Here is a 21,635-nt window from a genome sequence, read left to right on the forward strand (position 1 = left end):
GCTGCCGCATATTTAAGAGCGAGCCTTTTTGAAAGAACTACGGCCCAACTCTCTTAATCCAAATAAGTTCAAAGATGTTCACAAAAGACTTTTGTATTTTTTTTTTTTTTTTAATTTATTTTAATATATACATACATACATATATATATATATTTATATATATGTAGAGTTCGCCAATAATTTATTTCTTAGGCTCTGTTGTTCTTTAAACATAAGATACAACATGAAATATATAACGTAAGCTTATAGTTATATCAAATACATCTATGCCTTTCCGATTTCCTCTTCTTACTCGTGCATATTTCATTATTTTTATAGTTTTTCAGTTATATTTTTAATTTTTTTTTTTTCTATATTATATATAAACAAGAATCAAAGCGTAATGTGCATGTTTCGCATTTGCTTTGCTTCATACATATCCATATCTGGGGAATATGCTTCGACTTAAGAAAATAGAAATACATTAGTTATATTTTTTTTCATATTAGTTTTACTTTTTTTCCAAATACCGATCAAAAAAATAATAAGAAAACAGCTTTGAATACATTGATGATGACTGATACTTTTTTCTCTCTCCTTTCATCTCCATATTGATGAAATTTGTTCATCTTGTGTGCTTCATCATGTTTTACTGTTTATCTTCGGCTTCATTCATTGCCCTATTATTATTTTTGAAAAATTTTGAATATATATATAAATATGTATATATATAAATACATATACATTTATATATATAGGTGCATATATAAATATTTATATATATACGTATTGTATATAATATACGCGCGAAAATTAATTATTATTTTAACATGTTTCATTTTATAATATATATAATATATATATATACACATATATATATATACCATATAGCTAGTATGTACTATATATATATACATATATATATAAACATATATATATATTGGTTGGTATTGTTGTGGTTAGAGCGCTGTTATTACGCATTTGTTGTTCTTCTAAATAGTTTTCTCCGCAGTAATTTTTTTTTTTTCATATAGGAATTCTTGAATTTAAATGAGTGTGCGTGTGTGTCTTTGTGTGAGTGTGATGAGTATGTTTGTTTGCAAGTGTGAATTTAGTTAATTTCTTCATTTCTATTTTCGCTTGATTTAGGTATCTATCCTTGGACGGCACAGCTTAAGCAAAGCCAAAGCCCTCTGAGCACTCGTGTATGGCCTTGAGCAAACAGCTGCGCAGCTTATCATACGACTTGTACATGGGCAAATCCAGTTGGTTAAAGCTGCAAGAATAGTCGAGTATTAATATCGATATGTATGCATATATGATCAGTTCGAGGCACACTTACCATGTGTGAGCGCATGGCAAACGATCTGTGGACCGATCATCGCGATGAATTTGGAACTTTTGTATGCCATTCATGCCTTCTAGGGAACCGAAGCCCTGCAACGGTACCTTCGAGGTGCCAGTGACAAACTGTAGGAATTTCGCGCGGTCTGCTTGATCGAAACTGCGCAAAGCACGCCAAAACCATTGAATCTACAATGTAAAGCATAGAGCACGGTTAGTACATATAAATCTATAGTGGGAGTATATATGATAGCGCACCTGAGCCGATTTTGATGTGTACTTGTGGTACTCAGTGTTTGCCTTCAGATCTTCAATATCAATATCCGGCAGTCCGGATATAAGAAGCTCTAGTTCCTGCTCGTTAAATATAGATATTAAATGCTTTGGAATTATATCGTAGAAGCCTTCAAGGAATGCGTCCAATCTGCAACGAAGCGAATAGTAAAGGTAAATATCAAATTTGAATTGCTGTCGTTTCGCAACTGATTGAAATTAGAATCCCACTACTCACTGCTGACGTATGGAGCCGCTCATCTTTAGCTGGCAAACGAGTTGAACATATTCAAATTTATTTTCCTCGGTGACGGCAATGTCGCGCCCATTTGGCTTGAGATCACGGATTTGTGTAACGCCAAACTCTTGCACCTCTGTCGAAAAGGTTAACTCGTAGCCAAGCGTTGATATATCATTTTTCATCAGATAGTCCAGCCCCTTGTAGAACTCGTAATCCTGCGATTCCATATCAGTATGCTTCACCTGTTTACCCAGGATGTGTTTATAAAACGAGCGTGTGAAATAGCACTCCAGTAGTTTATTATCGTGCACGGCTTTGGCTGTGGACAACCAAAAAGAAAGAGAAAGATGGTATGAGCTTATGGAAAGACAAGAGGGAGAGAGAGAGACAGATAGAGATGGGACATATTACTTACCTATGACGCGGCCGACAAACTTAAAGTAGCTCAAATGATTGGGATTCGCATGACTCGATGGATTTATCATATAGGTAACGCGATCGCCCGGCGATACGCAGAACAAGGCATACATGGGATTAAAGATCTCTCGCGATATTATCACATACCATTCACGGAGCAAGCCGCCAGCATCCTGGCCCTCCTCATCTACAATGGCAAACGATTAAATTCAAGTTTCCAGCTGCCTTAGTCTGGATGACTCACCCTCGAATACAATATAGAAGCGATTCTTCCATTCCTCGGGACCCAGACGATAGAGCACACGGAATGAATCCTCAAATACGGTAACACGCCGCACGCTAACTGTATGCTCTTCGCGGCGTATGCCCTCGTCCAGTCGTTCCAGTTCGGTTTGGAAGTACTTACGCTTAACATCAAAGTCGAGGATACGTGTATGATCGACCAATACGGCGAACGGGCCGTCGGACAGATGTGTGGCCGACTGGCGTAATATTTGATTAAGCACCGTGCGATGTTTCTCAGCGAATTGTAAGAACTTTTGGCGATCTTGCTTCAGTTGGGCCTCGTGGGCGGTTAGCGCCACCTGCTGGCCAGTAGCAGTACCTATGGAGCCATCCTGCATGCGGGATTCATCTGTAAGGCAAATGATAATCGATCAATTTGTATTGTATACGCGTAAAACGTAAAGTTCCGCTTGACGCACCTTCAAAGCTATTCGAAGTCTGGGTCTGACTGCTGTTGCTGTTGGTGTCGTCCAATTGTGGCATATGTTCGGTCAATGGGTGCGGAGCAACGCGCAATCCCGAGCCGCTGCTGGCAGCAGCTGCTGCGGCACTGCCGCCGATACCGCCACGTCCGGGCTTCCTGGGTGTTACGCGATGCGAAGCGTGTATGAGAAAGAAGGCCTCAACAGTCGGCTGCAGCACCAGCACGGCAAACTCATCCTTGGACTCCTCCAAGGCCACCAGGCACTCGCTCAGCGTGTGCCATAACACGTCCAGGCACAGAATTTGGCTGAGCGTCGGCTTGGCAGCTGGACTCTTGGAGCCATCACTGCCGCTTGATGTCTTTTGGTCGGTTTCCATGCTGTCGCTGCTAATGCCACTTGCGCCAGCACCTGCACCAGAGGCAACTGTTGCTGTTGCGCCTGCATCGCCAATGATGTCAATGATCTCATCAGTGTCGTCTGTCGGAGTATTCTGCATCTCGTACATGTCGCGCACCTGCATAAATATCTTCAGCGTGCGCAGGAAATAGGGCTGGGCCGACGAGTTCGACATTAGCTTCTTCATCGATGGCAATTGCAGCTCACAGGTTGGCTTGGCATTCTTTGGGGCCGATATGATCACCGATTCGGATGTGAAGCGATCCTGCATCGTGCCCTCGTGGACGGTTAGATTGGTTAGCAAGGCAGCGCCGCCGCCGCTGCTGCTGCTGCTACTATTGTTGTTGTTATTGTTGTTGTTGTTTGTGTTCGAGCTAGCGCTACTGTTATTGTTGTTATTGTTAGTATTATTGTTGTTGTTGCCAGTGGTGGCACTGGTGCTGGGGCTGGCGCTGGCGCTGGCGCCGACGATAGTGTTGCTCGTGCCCGGCTTATTAACGTCCACCGTATGCTGGCCAAGTGTATTGTATGCTCTGATCTCGTTGAGCAGCGTCTGTATGGCTTGACGCACCTCCTCGGCCAGGCCGAGAATGGCGGCGGTCAAGTACTGTATAAATATGGCATTCGATGCCTGGGAGCACTGCGTGAGATTCACTATCAATTTAGTAACGTTATCTAGACCTTCAGTGGTGCCGCACTGGTGGGTCAACACCTCAATCACCAGTTGCAGCTGCGAAAAGTTCTTGGCATAGATTTTGCGACGCGGCTTCTGCGACTGGACGGCCGACCATGGCGTTGCTGGGTGTGGCTTTGACCTTTTACCGCTGAATGCATCTGCCGGCAACATCATGTCGTCAAGCTCATCGTCACCATCATCGTCCTCCTCGTCGTCGTCGTCGTCGTCGTCGCCGTCGTCGTCGTCGTCATCGTCCCCGTCATCATCTTCGTTGTCATCATTGGTTGCACGATTGGGAGTCGCACGTGGCTCTGCCTCATCCTCCTCCTCCTCGGTGTCGTCCGAATCATGTTCAGCATGTGCAACCAGCTGCGGCAGTGGGCGTGGTTGGCCGCCCTGACGCTGCGCTGCGCTGGCATTTCCGGCAGCGGACGCAAATTGACTGAGCGGCACCAGGGCCGGCAATTCATCATCAAGATGCTGTGTTGACATCTCCTCATCCTGCTGGGGCATTTGCTCATCCTGTTGTTGTTCTTGCTGCGACTGTTGCTGTTGTTGTTGTTGCTGCTGGCGCTGTTGTTGCTGCGGTTGGCCTTGTTGCAGTTGTTGTAGGGGCATCGGCTCCTCCTCCTTGGGCAGATCAACGCTCAGCGAGGCCAACAGTTTGACCAGCATGTCCGTCAAGTGCGGCGAACGACAGATGACCTTGTACGGCAGCATCTCCAGCAGCTGCCCAAATGGTGAGTCAGTGAAGGATAAGAAGTCGCTAGTGTTGCTCTGCCACTTCCAGGGCGGCTGCGAGATCAGCGGAAACTGCGAGACATTGGCCAAACGCACTGGCGTCTGCCTATCAATGTTGAGCACCACATCCCAGAAGCTGTGCGCGTTGGTCTGATAGGCGACAGTGGTGCCGTCATTGTTGTTGTTATTATTGGCAAATGGTGGCGGCTTAGCAGCGCTCGCCGCTGCCTTGGCTGCAGCGGCCTTCGATGTGGACGGCGCCTCATCCAGCGGCTGTGCCCTGGATTGCTGGGGATGCGATTGCTGATGCTGTTGCTGCGGTTGACCCTGAATTTGGGCATCCAGAATGCCGCGTATACGACTGGCCATTTGATAGCGATGGTAGCGTGAGCGGAAATCGTCGTTTCCTGCAGCGCCCACTGCCTCATCCAAGCGCGACGAGGCACCGGCATTGGGCATGCCGAAGACATAGTTGAGCATGCGGTTACGCGACTTTGGCTCACGATTGTACGGCAAGAAGCTGAATGGATAGTGTTTGGCCAGGACGAACAACAAGTCAAGGCAGTTGCGCACAATCATTTGGGCTGCTTGCGGATTGATGCTGATGCTGCGAGCGCTGCCCTCGTACAGGCGATTGATTAGGAATATGTTGCTCTTGTACCCGAAGGCGGCATCGACGCGTAGCTTCAGCCACTCGGGCTTGCTGCCCGAGTTGGCAACACCGAAATTTGAATTATCCTCGTTTGTCTTCTGTATAATGCTAATCAGGGCCTTGATGATCCAATCACGTGTCGGCTCATGGTGGCATAGGTTGCGTATCACACGGTGCAAGCGCACGCTGTTCACCTTCTGATCCTCCACGAACAGGAACAGCAGCAGCGTGGCCAGTGAATCCGGATCGAGCAGTATATTCTCATCCTCCATCATCAGCACGGCCAGCGGCTTCCCTGTATTCGGCGCAATATGATGATGATGGACAATTGTCGTGTGCTGATGATGTTGCGGCTGGGCGTTCCCGCTGGCATCATACCAGATGGCGCTGTGCCAGCGTGCCTCATCCAAATTCTGTAGCGTAGACTGGAAGCGAGCTGCAAGGGTAAAGGTTTCAATATACCACACTTGGATCTAGGCATTATCTATATACTCTTCGGGGGGATACTTACAGAGCGCATTACTCGGTGGATGGGCGTCCATGCGAGTGCCGTTGCGTGACTCCCAGTCGCGACGCAGGAACTGTGCCTCAGCCGCCAGCTCCGGCGGTAGGCTTGCTATCTGTGACTCCTCCATATCAGTTAGTATCTGTGTGGGGGGAATCAATAAAAGTCATATATGGGGACCACGGAATATCATTCATATCGACTCACAGTTTGACGCAAATTGTCGGGTAAATTCTGGAAGAATGCAGCAGCATCGACTGGATCATCAGGATTTGCGCTCTGCGCCGCCTGACGTTGCTGTTCGATGCGCTGCTGCATTAGCACCTCGGACTGTATATTGGGCGGCAGCGCGGCTAGGAATTCGGGATTCACTTCGACCAGCGAATCGTGGGCAATCTGTATGGCATTTTGTTGGGCACGCTGGCGTATGCGCTGCATGCGTAGATGCTCCTGGATCACCTCTTCGCGCATCTCGCTGGGCAATGCGGCCAGGAAGGATGGATCCACGCCCTCGGGCACTTCCAGGTCGCCCAATGCGGCACGCACCTCTGGACTCATGTCGGTGACAACGGCGGCGCTTGCTGTGGCACCACCACCACCACCGCCACCAGCAGCAGCACCACCACTGCTGGTTGTAGTTGCAGTCGATGTAGTAGCAGCTGTAACTGCAGCTGTGGCTGCGGCCAACACTGAGGCAGAGGCTGACAAAGCAGCTGCAACAGCACTGTCCAATCTATTGGTGGCCTCATTGTCAGCCGCTTCGTCGTCGGCGTCGGTTGATGTGCCAAAGTCCAGGCTCGAGCTCAGATTTGATCCGGGCTGCCGGTTCCTGCGACTGCGCAGCTCCAAAGTGACGTTGGGTGGCTCCAAATCGGGCACATCGGGCAGCGGCTCTGCCTCGACGGCGGCGAGAACAGCTGCGGCCACGGCTGAAAGATTTTCACCGCTGAGATCTGGATAGGGGTCCACTGCATCGCCCAGATCCGAGTTGAACAGACTGGCGACATCTGTGTTATTCGCGAAATCTGACTCGTAATCGTGCTCAGAGTCGGGCTCCGGATGCACAGCTGGGATGTGTTCCTGTTGCTGCTGCTGCTCGTGCTCCTGCTCCTGCTCCTGCTCAAGTGGCTGCGGTTGCAGCGGTGGTGGCGGCGGCGGCGGATCGGGGAAGTTCAAGTCGCTGGGTATCAATTCAAGTGGGAAAATCATGTTTGCCGATTCGCGCCAACGGTCTTCATTGCTCTCAGCTCCATCCTCGCCATTGAGACGTCCAGACAGCGGGACACGCTGCAAGCGAGCGGCGGGCATCTCCCGACTGGTGCGACCACCACCGGCGGTGCGCGATGTGTTGGCAATAATATTGTTGTTGCGACGCGTCGAGTTCTGGCGCGAGTCGTTCATCTGGAAAGAGCAGGAGAAACACAGAGATATATAACATATGCGATATATATATATATATACATGATGCTAATATATTCATACATGGAACTCCATGATGTCTGGCGCTTCGGCGCGAGTTCGCGTGCGCGATGGCCGCCCGCTGCTGGGCAGATGCGGCATTGGTGGATGACGTGGCGGTATGCCAGCACCCATGCCCGATGCCGGGCCCTGTGCACTGGGAAATAGCTGGGGCGGTGCCTGCTGCTGTGGCTGCGACACTGACTGCTGCTGCTGCTGCTGCTGTGCAGTCTGTTCTGGTGGACTTACCGAATCCCGATCATCGGTCAAATCAATCTCGGCATATATATTGTAGAGCGCCTGATGGCGAGCGCCATTGTGGCGTTGTCGCGGACGACGTGGCTCCACGCTGACAGCTGGCAAGAATCAAAATAATTATATATAATATATGTATGCCAACAACATATTAGAGGGCGCACTTACCAGGTGCAGGAACTGGAGCTGCGGCTGGAGTAGCAGCTGCTGTGCTGGCTGAGGCAGCGGCTGCATTATTGCCGCTGCCGCTGCCGCTGTTGCTAGTCGTGAGAGTGGGCGGTGCCGTTGAGTTTGTGGATGGCGCCGTGGGCAGCGATGCGGCGTTCACGAATTGCATCGATGGAATCAGTCTGGGTATGGAGCTGCGGAAATTGTTGCTGGCTGAGCCTGGCGTCGATGCTGTGGTGGCCGCCGCTGTTGCTCCAAATCCAGCTAGTTGTGCAGACGGTGGTAATGGCGGCGGAGCCAATACACTGGAGCTGCTGCTGCTGCTGGTTGTTGTCGATGAGGAGTTTGTGAGCCAACTGTTTACGGCAGTGGCCGCGGCACTTGTCGCATTCGTAGTAGCGCTGCTTGCAGCTGCGCCCGATTCACCAGCTATGCTGGCAGTCGAAGCAGCTGCAGTTGTGGCATTCGATGAGGCAGAGGCAGCACTCAGAGCAGCTGCAGCCGCTGCTGCGGAGGCGTCACGATTGCGCAGCTGATGAGCCAGCTTGAGCTCTTTGATCAGGTGAGGCAGCAGAAAGTGTGCCGCATAGAGGCAGGCATCGGTTTGGCTCTCCATGTCCAGGGCTTTGGCCTCCTCCAGCCACCAGTGCAGAGCTGCGGAGTGAAAGAGAATGGTCAGCTCGAAAGCTCTAGAAGATTTCAGATCAGGCACTCACCATCCTGTGTGAACATCTCCATTTGTGTCTCTTCGGTCGGATTCTGGTGCGTGGGCATGCAGACGCAGTACTGCTGGTCCAGGTAGAGTAGACGGCGTCGCACACCAGTGTTGCACAGCGAGGAATTGTTGGGATGGCTAACAGCCGTATTCGAGCCGCCGCCAGTGCTGCCGGTGCCGGTGCCGGTGCCGTTGGCGCCGGTGCCATTGGCGCCGGTGCTAATCACTGCCGCAGTCGGCGGTGCTGTCGATGGCTGCTCGTCGAGCAGATTGCTCATGTTCGTATTGTTGCCGGCACCGCCGCCAGCATTGCGTTCCAGCTGCACCATGGCCGGCGGCAGGAATCCATTCACATTGACATCTCCAGGATTGGCGGCATCCGTGCCAGAGCTGCCGCGCCCAATGAAACTGAAATCGGGCGCCATCCACGAATCGGATGAGGAGCGCAAGGCGGCTGCCACCGAACTGGCACTCGAGCTGTTGCGTCCAGCAGCTGCTGCTGCTGCTGCCGCCGCCGCCGCGGACGACGACGAGGCGCCGCCATTCACATCTATGTCCAGGGGCAATGCAATCGAGCTATTCATGCGCACGCGGAAGTTCGATGGCGGCTGTGGCATCAGGTGTCCATGTCCGTGGGCGTGGGCGTGGCCACGTAAAATCTCACGCATTTGTGCCGTTTCGAATCCGTCGGCGGCTTCGTTCAGCTGATCATAGAGGAACACACTGGCCTCACGCGCCGACTGATCCAAGCCATTGCCACTGACCGCACCATGGCCACCATTCGGTTCGATGGCGGCGCTGCGCCGTGGCCGATTGTTGGAGTTGGCTGCGGCCGAGGTGCCCGAGCTGCTGCCGGTGCCGTTCACTTGGGCGAGAACTTCGTCGATGAGAGCCGCATCGTCGGCATTGCGTGCACGCGTGTCCTCATCGTCGTCCTCATCGTCGTCGTCGTCATCCTCGTCGTCGTCGTCCTCATCATCCTCGGCATCGACGTCGGCATCATTGGATGCTGTCTCGGACGACTCCGGCTCATAGATATGATCAAATACTTCAATATATTGGCGCGGACGCTCCTCATCCACATCGGTTTCGCTATGCTCGTCCGCCTCCTCATCGGCGGCCTCATCATCATCGTCATCGTCCTCCTCCTCAGCGTTGCGTTCGTCGTTCTCCGTGGATGCTTCCGAGTCCGATTCACTGGAGCTGACGTCGCCCAGCATCGATGCATTCATGTCCCGTGCGGTGCGTGGTCCACCGCCAGCGCCGCCACGTCCACCCACACTGCTGGCGCTGGCCACTCCACTGCCATGGCCAGCAGCACCACTGCCGCCGTTGCCGTTGCCGCCGCCGGTATCTGATGAAGTGGAGGCGCCATCGCTGCCACCCCCACCACCGGCGCCGCCGCTGGCGCTTCCGCTGCCAGTGCCATTGTCGTTGACGGCGCCGCTGCTGCCATTGCCACTGCCATGGCCACCGGTGCCGTCGACATCCACGTCCGAGTTGCTGCTGCGACGCATGCGTGCACCGCCGCCGCCAATGTTGCCAACGGCCGAGCTGCTGCCCGACGAGCTGGCGCCCATGGCCTGGCCAGAGCCAGAGCCGCTGCTGCCGTTTTCAGTCGCTTCGCCGCCAGATCCGTTGGCGTTGGCACTGCTGCTGGCGTTGCCGCTGCCGCTGCCACTGCCGCGCGACGCCAGGAAGAGGCCCTCGCACTGCAGGAAATCGTCCCAGAGTTGATCGAAATTGAGCACCGGACGCACCGCTGAGCTGCCACCAGCTGCGCCGGCTGCGGGCGGTGGTGGTTCGGCGGCCTCGGCGCCGTCGCTGCGTTCGTCGCCTACATCGATGGCGGCTGCATTGTGATTGCCGCCGATGATGCCGGGCCCGCCGCCGCCGCTGCTGCCAGTGCCCGAGCCCGAGGATGGCTGCGGTGCCGAGTCCTCCGAGTCCACGGCCATCTCGTCCGAATTGAATATGAACTCGAATGCATGACGACGATCGGACAGCACATTCCGTATGATATCGCGCAGCACATGCTCACCGCTGCCCGAGCGCTCCGGACCGGCGTTGACGGTGCGTGCCGCCAGGCGTGGATACAGGCGACGATTGATGATCGCGCTAACTGTGTTGCCTCCGCCGATGCCGTTGGCATTGCTGCTGTTGCCATTGCTGCCGCCATTGCCGGCCGAGCTGGCGGCGCCGAAGAGGATGCGTTTCGAGCCCAGCGCTGATGTTGCCACATTGAAGCGCAACAGAATCTCCATGGGGCGCAAGATGGCGCCCAGAGTGCTCAACGTATTGTGATTGGACAGGTCCTTGTATTGGGCCACCTTGGTCAGATAGGTCATCACGCCCTGGCGCAACAGCACCCGGTACATTGTGTTCCGATGCATGTGCACCTTATCGTACAGCATGGGCGACTCGATCAGGTTGGGGAACAGGCTCATCAGCACCTGCAGACGTGTGTGCTTCTCGGCCGAGTCCGGCTGGGCTAGGGCGCGCGCCACCGCCGCGTGCAGCTCATCGGCGACCATTTGCTGCACGCTGGCCTGCTGATAGCAATCCGAGAGCGAGCAGATCAGCACGCGCGCCATTGTGCTCACCTCGGAGACATGCTGGCGCTGGGTCATCGGCAGGAAGCGATCCAGCATCACGGCCAGGAAGCTCTGCGACTCGCTGCCAATCAATGGACTATCGCTGGGCACATACACATGCGCGAGCAGCACCCGCGGCACCAGCGACTGGTAGGCGCGTGTCGCGTCCGCCAGCAGCTTCAGCAATGTGGCGCGCGACAGCGTCGGCTTGTTGTGGTTGTGTGCACTGGTCGGTATATGCCAGGTGCAGCAGCAGGGCTCGTACTTTTCCGCGCTGCAGGCCGTCGAGCCACCTGACTTCTTCAAGCTGGGAATTGTGTCCTGCAACGATAATGAGAGCATGTTTAGTAGAAAGCATTGACTAGGAGATAATCCCATGATGTCCATGATAGGCATGTTCGACTAGAAGATACCCTGGCACGGACTTCAGTCGGGTTACACCCTCCCTCTGCCCCAGCTACTCGCACATTGAATGTTTGAACTTACGTCCTCTTCGGGATTCGCCATGCATCCGGCTGTTGTGCCTGTTGGCGGTTGATCGGGCAGCAGGAGCTCTGCAGCCGAGCTCTGCTGCGGCTGATCCGGCACATTGGCGGTGTAATGACAGCAGGGCTGCACCAGTGCCAGCAGCAGCTCCTTGAGCACGGCAATGGAGGACTGCACGGTTGGATCATCGATCAAGTCGGCTTTGGGTGTGGTTTCCTTCTGGGTTGCGTTCGATGCGCCTGATGTGCTCGGCTGCTGGCCAAATTTGGACTTGACCATGACGCGGCCATCTTCAATCAGACTGCTGCTGCTACTCGCATTGATCATATACTCGCCCTTGAGCGTCTCCTTGGCGGCGGCCACGAAGATCTTGGGGTCGCGCGACACCGCTGTCGAGACCTGGGTGAGCACATAGATGAGGTCACGATGGCCCACTGGGACAATGCCAGCGGCTCGCATGCCCAGCACACGCTCCATGGCTTCCTGCAGCACGGGCGGCGCCTCCAGGACGTGACGCATTATGATGATCGCATAGGTGGGAAAGCCCATGAAGCTGCACGATTGCTGCAAGTGGAGCAGCATGTGGACACCGCCGCAGCGTATGAACACCTGGGCGTTATCGAAATTCCGGGTCAGTCGCGCGCACAGGCGCAGCAGCGACAGCTTCGTCTCGTGGTGCAGCAGCTGCGGCGTCTGCAGCAATGCCACAACGCTGGTAATGATGCGGCCGCAGTCGAACTTGCTCAGGCCGACGTTCTCCTCGTTGAGCACAATCTTCAGTGTGCGCTTGGGTATGCCCGTCATCGAGGAGGCCGAGTGGCCGGTGTTGGTGGTGGTGTGGCTGCCGCCGCCGCCGCCGCCGCCGCTGCTGCTGCTGCTGCTGCTGCTGCTGCTACTGCTGTTGGCAGCGGCAGCTGCTGCGGCCTTGGCCTTGGCTGCAGCCGCAGCGCTCTTCTGGCGCGACTTGCTGCGCGTTGTCATGGCCGGTGGTGGCGATTGGTTGCCACTATTCAAGTCATCTTGGGTTGCTGACGCTCCTGCCGCCTCCTCTTCGGCCTTCCTCTGCTGCCTCAGCAACGCAGACGGAGCTGGCGGTGGCGGCGGCGGCGGCGGAGCCAATGGCTCATTGAAGTTGATCAGCTGGCGCAGCGGCACCAGCTCGTCGGTCTGTATGGTGCCATTGCCGTCGGGCGATGTGCGCACCACACGATTCAGTATGTTATCAATCTTGTGGGATGCAATGGGATTCTGCAGCTGGCTGATCACCTCGCACATCTTCAGTGCCGGATAGACGGGCCGATGGCTGCCGGACGCATCGCTCACCTGGGTCATGCAGTTGAAGCTAACGGTGCACCGCTGACGGCCAATATTGATGTGCAGCCAGCGTTCGCCAGCGGCATAGGCGCTGCGTATGAGCTCATTGTTGGCCTCCGAGTAGGCATTCCACTTGCCGGTCGAGGCGTCGTACCAACGCCACAGGTCACTGCTGACCGCACGCATGTTCGACTTGCGCTGCAGTATGTGACTGATGCTATCGATGGCATCGATGAGATCGACCAGATTCTGCACCCAGCGCGGCACCGAGGAGCGCGCCTGTCCCTCGGGCAGCTGGGCCTGCTCCAGCATCCACTGGCTCATGCAGTCGAGCAGCTTCACCAGAGACACCATGGCGTCCTGTGCAGTGATGGCCTCCACCAGCGGACGATGCATATCGCTGTAGTTCTCCTCCAGCAGCAGCGTGGACGTCTTTAGGCGCACGAATAGACGTGTGGCCGTCATTCCACTCAAGCACTCCTCCAGGCGACTGGCTTTCGGTGACGGCTTGCTGCCGGCTGGTGAACCCGCTGCGCCTGCGCCTGCGCCTGTTACCGGCTCGAACAGCTGCAGGGTGAAGTCCACCCACTGGATGATGTTGCGCACAAAGTTGGTGACAAACACCTGGCGATTCAGCTGATTGAGGCGTCTGTAGAGCACGGCTATCAGATCTGCCGCACTGTTCACGGTGTCCGGTATGGCCTCCATGAACTCAAAGGCGCGCGACACGGCCTCGTCACAGAACCGATCGAATACATAGGGTGGCATCAGTTTCAGTTGCCTGTAGTCATAGCCGGTTGAGCTGGGCGGCGGCGGCGGCTTGACCGCCGATTGGGATGAACTAGCTCCAATTGTGGCGGCAACTCCATCAGTGGTTACGCCGCCGGCACTTGTGGTCGAGCTGGATGTGGATGCGTTCGCACCACCACCGCTGCTCGGCCCCTCCATATCGATGTCCATGTCACCGGCAGCAGCAGCTGCATTCGATGCCGAGCTGCCCTGTGACAGGCTTTGAGTAGATCCAGCGCCAGTTGTTGTTGTAGCACCACTACCAGTGGCTGTTCCGGTGCCCGTATTAGCACCGGCTCCAGTTTGTCCTTGGGCCGATTGTGTGAGGGCGCTTGCCTCCGGATTGTTCAGCAGATAGTCTGTGGCCTCCTCCAGCGAGGTATTGCTGCGCAGCGCTTCGATAATGTGATAATGACGGAAGCCCATGTCCGTCAGTGTCTTGATGTGTTCAGCATTGAGGCCGTCGTCTGTGCTGCGTATATAGAGATTCTCGAACTTGATCTCCTTCATGCGCGTATGGTAACGGTCGAGCAGCATCTGATGTGACTTTATCAAGTGCTTCAGTATCAAGAGCATCGTCTCGAACATGCTGGTGCCGTAGTTCTGTATGGGACGGCGGCACCAGATGCGCCGCAATGCCTGCATGGCCAGCTGATGGATGTGAATCAGATAGAAGACCGGCTCGAAGGGCACACTGTCGGCCATGTAGTTGAAGCGTGGACTCATCGTGTACGGTGAGTCGAGCATTGCGCGTGGATTCACCATCTTCTCGAGCAACTGCAGCCAGGCATCCAGGAACTCGCCAGTGCCCTCGGGGCAGTCGCGTTTATCATCCTCATGCGTCTGCATCAGATCATCCATTGGTGCCCATTGATCGAATTCGAACTTCTGCGAAACGTTGTCCAGCGACAGGGCCCAGTAGAACATCTCGAAGAACGCCTTCAGGCCGTTCTCGGCGCAAAACTGTGAGATCATCAAGTGGAAGGCGCTGCGCTTATCATCGAACAGCATCGGGCCGGTGAATCCGACCGAGCAGATGAGAAAGGTCAGCTTCAGTTTGGGCACCGGCTTGGGCAATATGCTCTCATGACTGAATCCATTCACCAATATGGAGCTGAGGATGCGAGCGATTTCGCGCGCCTCCGGCGTAGGAACTTTGTTAATGTTACTAATGAGGTCATTGATGCGACGTTGACGTGCCTGCGGTGAGCCCACCGATAGCTTCACCAGAGTGCCCAGCAGCTCAGCCAGGGCACGGCCCAGACGCGAACTGGCCGCCAGCAGCGATTTGATATAGCGGAATTGCTCTTCGGGTGTGTATTTGGTACGGAATTCGGCAGCGCGCTCCAATTTGCGTGACAATTCGGCTTCGGTCATTGGATCCGCGGTGCCGGCAGCAGCGGACATTTGTGCAGCAATCTCATCCCATATGAGATCCGGATGCTGGGTGGGCTCATCCGAGCACAGATTCAACAATATTGTGCTCTCCCACACCAGCGATATGTACAGCTGGACCAGTTGCTGCAGCAGCTGCACGCCCGTCTCACGATTGGCGCCCCAACGCTTGAGCAGCACAGTGCGCATTTCGGTGGACGCATTGCGGCAGAGATGCACCAGCATCACCACATAGCCATGCACAAAGCTCATGTTGTGCAATATGGGCGTGTATTCGGCATTGGCAAATCCATCCTCCAGCCGCTGGCAGCAGACGAGCTCCGCCAGCAGCACGCTGCCGCCCGGAAATGTGAAGTGCTTGATCAACGGTTTCAATTTGGCCACAATGTCGGCCAGCTGCTTGAGTGCCACGTCCAATACTTTTGTCTCCTGCGCCTGGCTCAAGATCGCCTTGCAGACGTTCGCCACAGCCTGGGATGTGGTCGACACTGGTGAGTCCACTGGCAAATTGGGCAGCGAGAGCAGCTGCAGTATCGGCTTAAGGCCATCCTTTTGCACAAATTCACGGCAGTGATCGCCATTTGGGCTGTTGCTGAAGATCGCCTCGATAAACTTCATAACATTCAGTATGTAATCGATGAGCGGTATGGCCTCGCGTTCGGGCTGCTGTGGTTGTTGTTGTTGCTGCGGCTGCTGCTGCTGCTGCTGTGGTTGTTGTTGCTGTGATTGCTGTGGCAACAGTTGCTGCTGTTGCTGCTGTGATTGCGGTTGCTGTTGACGATTGGCCACCATGGGCGACTGTTGAGCGCTGGCATGTGTTTGTTGTTGTTGCTGCTGCTGCTGTTGTTGTTGTTGCTGCTGCTGCTGCTGCTGAGATGCCGAGCTCATCTCCTCGTCGTCATCATCATCGTCGCCGCTGCTGTCATTATTATCGGTGGCGCTCTGCAGTGCTGGCCCAGCTGCCACCATGACCATAGCCGATGGCGATGGCGTTGACGGTGCCGTGACGTGAGCGGCGCTAGTGACACTGTTCTCCTTGTTGGCGCGCCAGCATATGAAGCTGGGATCAGAGCCAAGGCGTACCAGTTCGTTGAGCAAACGTACAATCGCCTCGGTGGCATCGGCACGCAAGTAGGGATGGTGCTTGATCAGATCGTCCATGGCGTTGCCCAAATTGGTGGCCGTATCGCCCAAAGGATCCGAGCTGCGACGGCGTCGCATGGCCACCAAATAGTCCGGTGAGAGCAGCACGCGTAGCACCTTATCGAACGGATCGTACGATAGAAACTCAAAGAGGCCGCGTTCATTCAGGCACAGCGCCGAGAACACATTCGGCAGAGAGCCGAGAACCTCGCGTGTTGCCGGCACATCCTTCTGCAGGAGCGCCTTCAGCATCACACTGGTGATGCCCAAGTCCTGCAGCGATGACAACAGCGATGGCTCATTGAATACGTAGACGGTGACCACATCGGTGGCCAGCAAAAACAGTGATGGTCCGTAATACTCGGCATTGGCGATGATGTGACGCAACGACTGAGTCAGGCTAGTCTCCATAATGTTGCGCATATTGCTGAAGTGGGCATGATCCTGAATGCTCTTCTTTAAGAAGTTCAGCATTGACTTCAACAGCGCCGCCCGCTGGGTCACACACGACGGCTTCTTTGGCTGCAAGCTGCTGCGCAGCTGTGACGACAGCTCGGCCTTGCGCTCGGCCAGTGGTCGAGCATAGTAGCTATTTGCCGGATACTGTACAGGTCGTTCGCGAGCAACTGCATCGCTGCTGCTGCTGCTGGCCGCTGCGGCCAGGCTGCTCAGCGCATGTATGCCTGAGCTGCGGGAGCCAATCTCCAGCCAACTGGCTGGTGTCCCAGCGCCAGCAGCACGCGGATGATCACCGCCGCTGTGCTCCATGTAGACGCGATAGGCACGCTGGGCATTATCACTGGCACTGCCGCTGCCATCGCTGCTCGAATTATCGCGACGCGGAGAACCACTGCCACTGGCCACAGATGCATTCTCTGTGGCAGCATCTGAAATCGGGAGAACACCTTAGCGCCTTGCAGTCAAATGGGGGCAATGATTTAGGCAACTTACCATCATCATCGGCATGCTCCAAAGAGCCGTCGAGTTTATCTGTGGAGTTGCTCTCGTCCCGCAGAGTTGACTCCTTCAGTGTGATGCCGATTTCGGCTAGGGCACGGCAACAGCTTTTGATCTCCTTCTCGAGGCGGTCAATGAAGACATTGAGGCCGTTGTTCTGGTGAAAGCGTGCAATGTCAATGTTGGTAATCAGATCAATAACGCGCACGGCGCGGGTCACAAATGTGATGTGCTCCAGATCAACACCCGGCCAGCTAATGACGCGCAACAGCGACTGCATCATGCCGCTCTTGACGAGCGCCGAGCCGCCCAGCTCATAGCTGGCCAGATGGTAAAGCAACGAGAATAGCGAGGTGGCCAAGATCAATGGATAGCGATCTGTCAAGCCGTGTGTGGTCAAATTATCAATGCAATCGCGCACTAGCAAAGGCAATGTGCCGCCTTGTCGCTCAGCGCCCGTATAATGCACGATTTTCATCAAACGGGAGCCAGCTCTGAAATGAGTAAAGATCATGGCCAAATGATTAAGTGATTCTCTACAATTCAGATTCTCTATCGCTCGTTGTCTTACCTGGGCACACTGGGATTACGATCAAAGTGGAGCATTGATGTTAGAGTACGCAGCACAGCGGCACGTATTTCCACCAAATGCACATCTTCTTTATCAATCAGTTCGCATAGCTCCTCTCCGAAGCCAGGGTAGAGCACTTTATCTGTGTTATCCTGCAGTGCGTTCGAATATATCAGTATCGATACAGCCTGCAGGCGCGCCTGCACAAATTGCAAACGCAACTTGTAATTGTTAAAGCCAGAAATGAGACGCACTCGATGAGCGATGCGCATCTGTGAAAGGGGAAAATTAATCACTTGCAAAATGCATCATACAATGAGCAATAGCAATTCCAATTGCAATTGCAATCAGAACATACCTTAATGGCCTCACTGGGCTTTGAGATCTGTCCGGCAATGATTTTGATAACTTCTGGGGCATCCGCTGTCTGGCAGAGATCCATCATGTCTGGTATTTCCAGCTGTGCAGCATGGCCATTCTCATCGACATAGTCAATGCACAACTGATAAAGGAACTCGAGCTTTGGCTCGCCAATGCAGCAGTCCTTTAGGGATAGTCCGTAGTTTGGATCGCCCCAACGCTGCAAAGTTCGTGAAACACATAAGATCAGTATATTTGGCAAAATCAGATCGATCAAATTACTAAATAATGCTTACCTCGGCGATATTGAACAGTTTGACAATAAGCAATTCCTTCTTCTCAAACGGCAAGCGTGGAATGAAATTGCTTCGCTTGGAGAACATGTACAGTAAATTGAGCACGGCCAACACAATGTCCATGTTCTGTGATGACAAAAGCTGCGTCAGGTGCTCAATTGAATTGTACAAATGACGAGAGAACGAGTGCTCGATGAGCAATGTTGTGAAATTGAGTACGTGCAGCAGCAAAGTAACATCCTGGGAAAGTTAGACAATTGGATAGATCAAACATATATACCTAGACATTAACGTTTTCATTTGTCTCTAACAATCTTAAAGACTTACCGATTCGACGAATGTTGTATCACACTGCAGCACAAACTCATTGGCATTCACATGGCGAGCCGCCTCTTCGAGTATTTTGTCGAAGCGATCCAATATTTCAATCCAATGATATAATTCACATTTTCCGTATATCCAAACATGCACTGTATCCAAAAATTCTAGCAATTCGGGACGAGTGCGTCGTTTGGTCAATTCATCAATCAATTCGCGACATTCTGAAGTCAGCTCCGAAGAGCCTTTCTTCAGTTTAACGGTATCAACCTTCATGGCTGACGCCTGCGGCTGCGTTAGCTGCCGACGCCGCCTTGTGAAAGTTCTTGGTTCAGTCAAGTTGTTGTGTTTCTTCCTTGGTTTGTTATTCTTTTCAATATTATTAATCCGTAATTATAATCTTTTTAAAATTATGTGTTTCGTTTATCCTCCAATAGCATAGAGTTTTTCAAATTTTATTCGTCAAAGTCTTCAATAAACTGAAAAAAGTCAGGAATTAATTTTTGACACAATTGACAAGTGAATGTTTTCACAACACTGCAATAGTTTTACTAAACGACAAAAAAAAAAAAAAAAATATTTCAAACGGAGAACAGAATATAAAAATTCGGTTTAATTCCGTAAAATTCCGAGTACTTCACTTGAGGCACGCACTTTTAACACTGAAACAATACAGAACTTCTTCCGACAATAAATAAAACAGGAATGAACAAAAAAAAAAAAAAAAAATTAGAACTGTCAGTGAGTTCCGAGTAAATGAAATGAATGCCAAACTAACAGAGCTTTCGTCGTTTTCAGTTTTCAGTTGTCAGCTGTGGCGCCGATGCGAAAACGACGACGACGTCGCTGTCGCCACCGATGATTCGTCTTCAATTTGCTTGCTGCTTACTTGTAACAATAACACAGACTTAACTTGCAATTAAACGTGAATTTCAGCAAGCACAAAAAAAAAACATAAAAAAATGAACACATGTGTTTACGAGTGCAAACGATTGGTGTACTACCTTCACTTTGAGATGACAAATGTATTAAATTTTACAATTTAGGATTTGTAATATATGAATTGCTTTTACAACCTGCCGATGCACAATGAGAGTGTTATCGATAAACGTCAGCTGTTTTATATACAAACTTACATCAATCAAGAGCAGCACAAACCTGGCCCCACTTGCTACATATATATATATACCCACACACACACACATATGCGTGCGGGTGTGAGTAAGTGTATGTCTGCGTATAAATTTTATGTTTTTCGTAGCACTTTAACAATTTAAAATGATCTATGCACTTTTGAGAATCAATAAATAGCGGCTTCCCGTTAAGTTGCCAAACACAGTTTTTTCGCGTAGCTTGCACTAATTTCACAAATTGAAAGGTCTTGGTACACGCATCACTTAGAAGCAGATAGCAGACGCTAAATAATAAGAAGAACGTATGCGGCAGGCCTTACAATGTTAACCGCAGCTTGTTTGTGATTTCTATTAATTTACGTTGCCGATATCACTGCAGCAAGTCTTAGGTGTCGACGTTGTCTGCTGTTATTGTAGACGTCGCCGCGGTCGCTGCCGCAGCAGCTGCAACCACAACAGAAAGCGAATTCGCCGAAAAAGAGCAGCAACAAATGTATGCGTATTTGAACGTGTGTTTGTGTTTGAATACATGTACACATACATATGCATATGTACGTTCGAATATATATATATGCATGTGTGTGCGAGATTGCTTGTGAAGATGTATTGTTCGAAAGCCAATGGCACATTGAGACAGCTATGGGCAACAATATTTGGTTGTTGCATTTTAAGCTATGGCAACAAATGCTTTTTTGTTCGAACATATCAACACATAAATCTGTAGTCTGCTGCACGCACATGCATACATATTTGTATGTATATAGATATACATATATTTATATATAATAAGCATTTTGCAAAAGCAATCCGCGCACCATAGTTTACCTGCTCAATTTTTAATTCTTAACACATTTAATGGTCCTGTACGTATTTTTTTCACCGAAACCAATCACACAAACTCTCGTACGCACGACGGCAAATTTTGTAGCACGAAGTGAAAAAAATGGAATGAATATCCAAATTCCGAAGTAATGTCAAAATCGTTTAGACACAAAAAAAAAAGTGTAACAAAATGAACAAAATGAAAAAAAAAAAAAAAAAAATGATTGCCACAGGCCACACAATGCACCTAGCATGTGTGAAGGAAATTGCATTTAAGTAAAAAACGAATGGTCAATACTCACATTTACATTAAACCGCAGCATATTGCTGCTATTATTGTTATCTTATATTCAATCTAAAAACGTTCTTATTTGGTTCGACAATTGTAATTTCAGTTCGTTAAATTTCCTCAGCACGCACTTATTCACTTATACTTTAGAAACAACACTATCTCTGTCAAAAGCAGCTTGTGAACAATTGTGGTTCAATTGTTGGAGCTACTACAGTGCGAACAAAAATCTTTCGCTCACAAAGCGCAGTTGTTCGTTTGAATGTGAGTGTCAATATGTTCGTTCGTCTTCGGTAAAGCTTGGTATGGAATTGTACGGACTTTGTGCTTACCCGTAAATATGTTAACTTTTTTCCAAAAAACTTAAAATATTATAAGAGATGATTTTTGGACTTATGCGTAATTTAAATTCTCGTTAAAATGGTAAATTTGACTCGACAACTAAAGCTTAAAGAAGTATATATAGCTGTTACAATTTTGGATGTGTTAAAATAAAATTTATACATATTAACCAAAAAGCAAATAAAAAATGATAGAAACTTACAAATTTTTATATAATATTTTGAATGTAGCACTTGGTTCCGTTCTTCTGAGTTCGCCAATTCAACCAAAACAACAAAAATAAACGACTATACTAT

The 21,635-nt window shown here is 51.5% G+C and overlaps 1 protein-coding gene across 1 annotated transcript; it reads right to left on the minus strand.

Moving 5' to 3' along the window:
• Positions 1-267: 267 nt before the first annotated feature.
• On the minus strand, positions 268-21,223 carry HUWE1 (HECT, UBA and WWE domain containing E3 ubiquitin protein ligase 1). The gene is made up of 19 exons (XM_089264765.1): positions 21,011-21,223; positions 18,763-19,232; positions 18,436-18,675; positions 18,138-18,359; positions 17,780-18,051; positions 17,203-17,702; positions 11,611-17,138; positions 8,532-11,445; positions 7,816-8,469; positions 7,417-7,748; positions 6,142-7,335; positions 5,941-6,076; positions 2,959-5,865; positions 2,499-2,888; positions 2,253-2,441; positions 1,835-2,156; positions 1,582-1,747; positions 1,322-1,512; positions 268-1,255 (listed from the first exon to the last, which is right to left on the minus strand). The coding sequence occupies exons 2-19, from the start codon at positions 19,027-19,029 to the stop codon at positions 1,153-1,155; spliced, it is 16,527 nt and encodes a 5,508-aa protein (XP_089120891.1). The 5' UTR covers positions 19,030-19,232; positions 21,011-21,223; the 3' UTR covers positions 268-1,152.
• Positions 21,224-21,635: the final 412 nt, after the last annotated feature.

Source organism: Drosophila navojoa, chromosome X (assembly GCF_054131105.1).
Source record: "Drosophila navojoa isolate 15081-1374.11 chromosome X, UAZ_NAV_1.0, whole genome shotgun sequence".
Taxonomy (NCBI): Eukaryota; Metazoa; Arthropoda; class Insecta; order Diptera; family Drosophilidae; genus Drosophila; species Drosophila navojoa.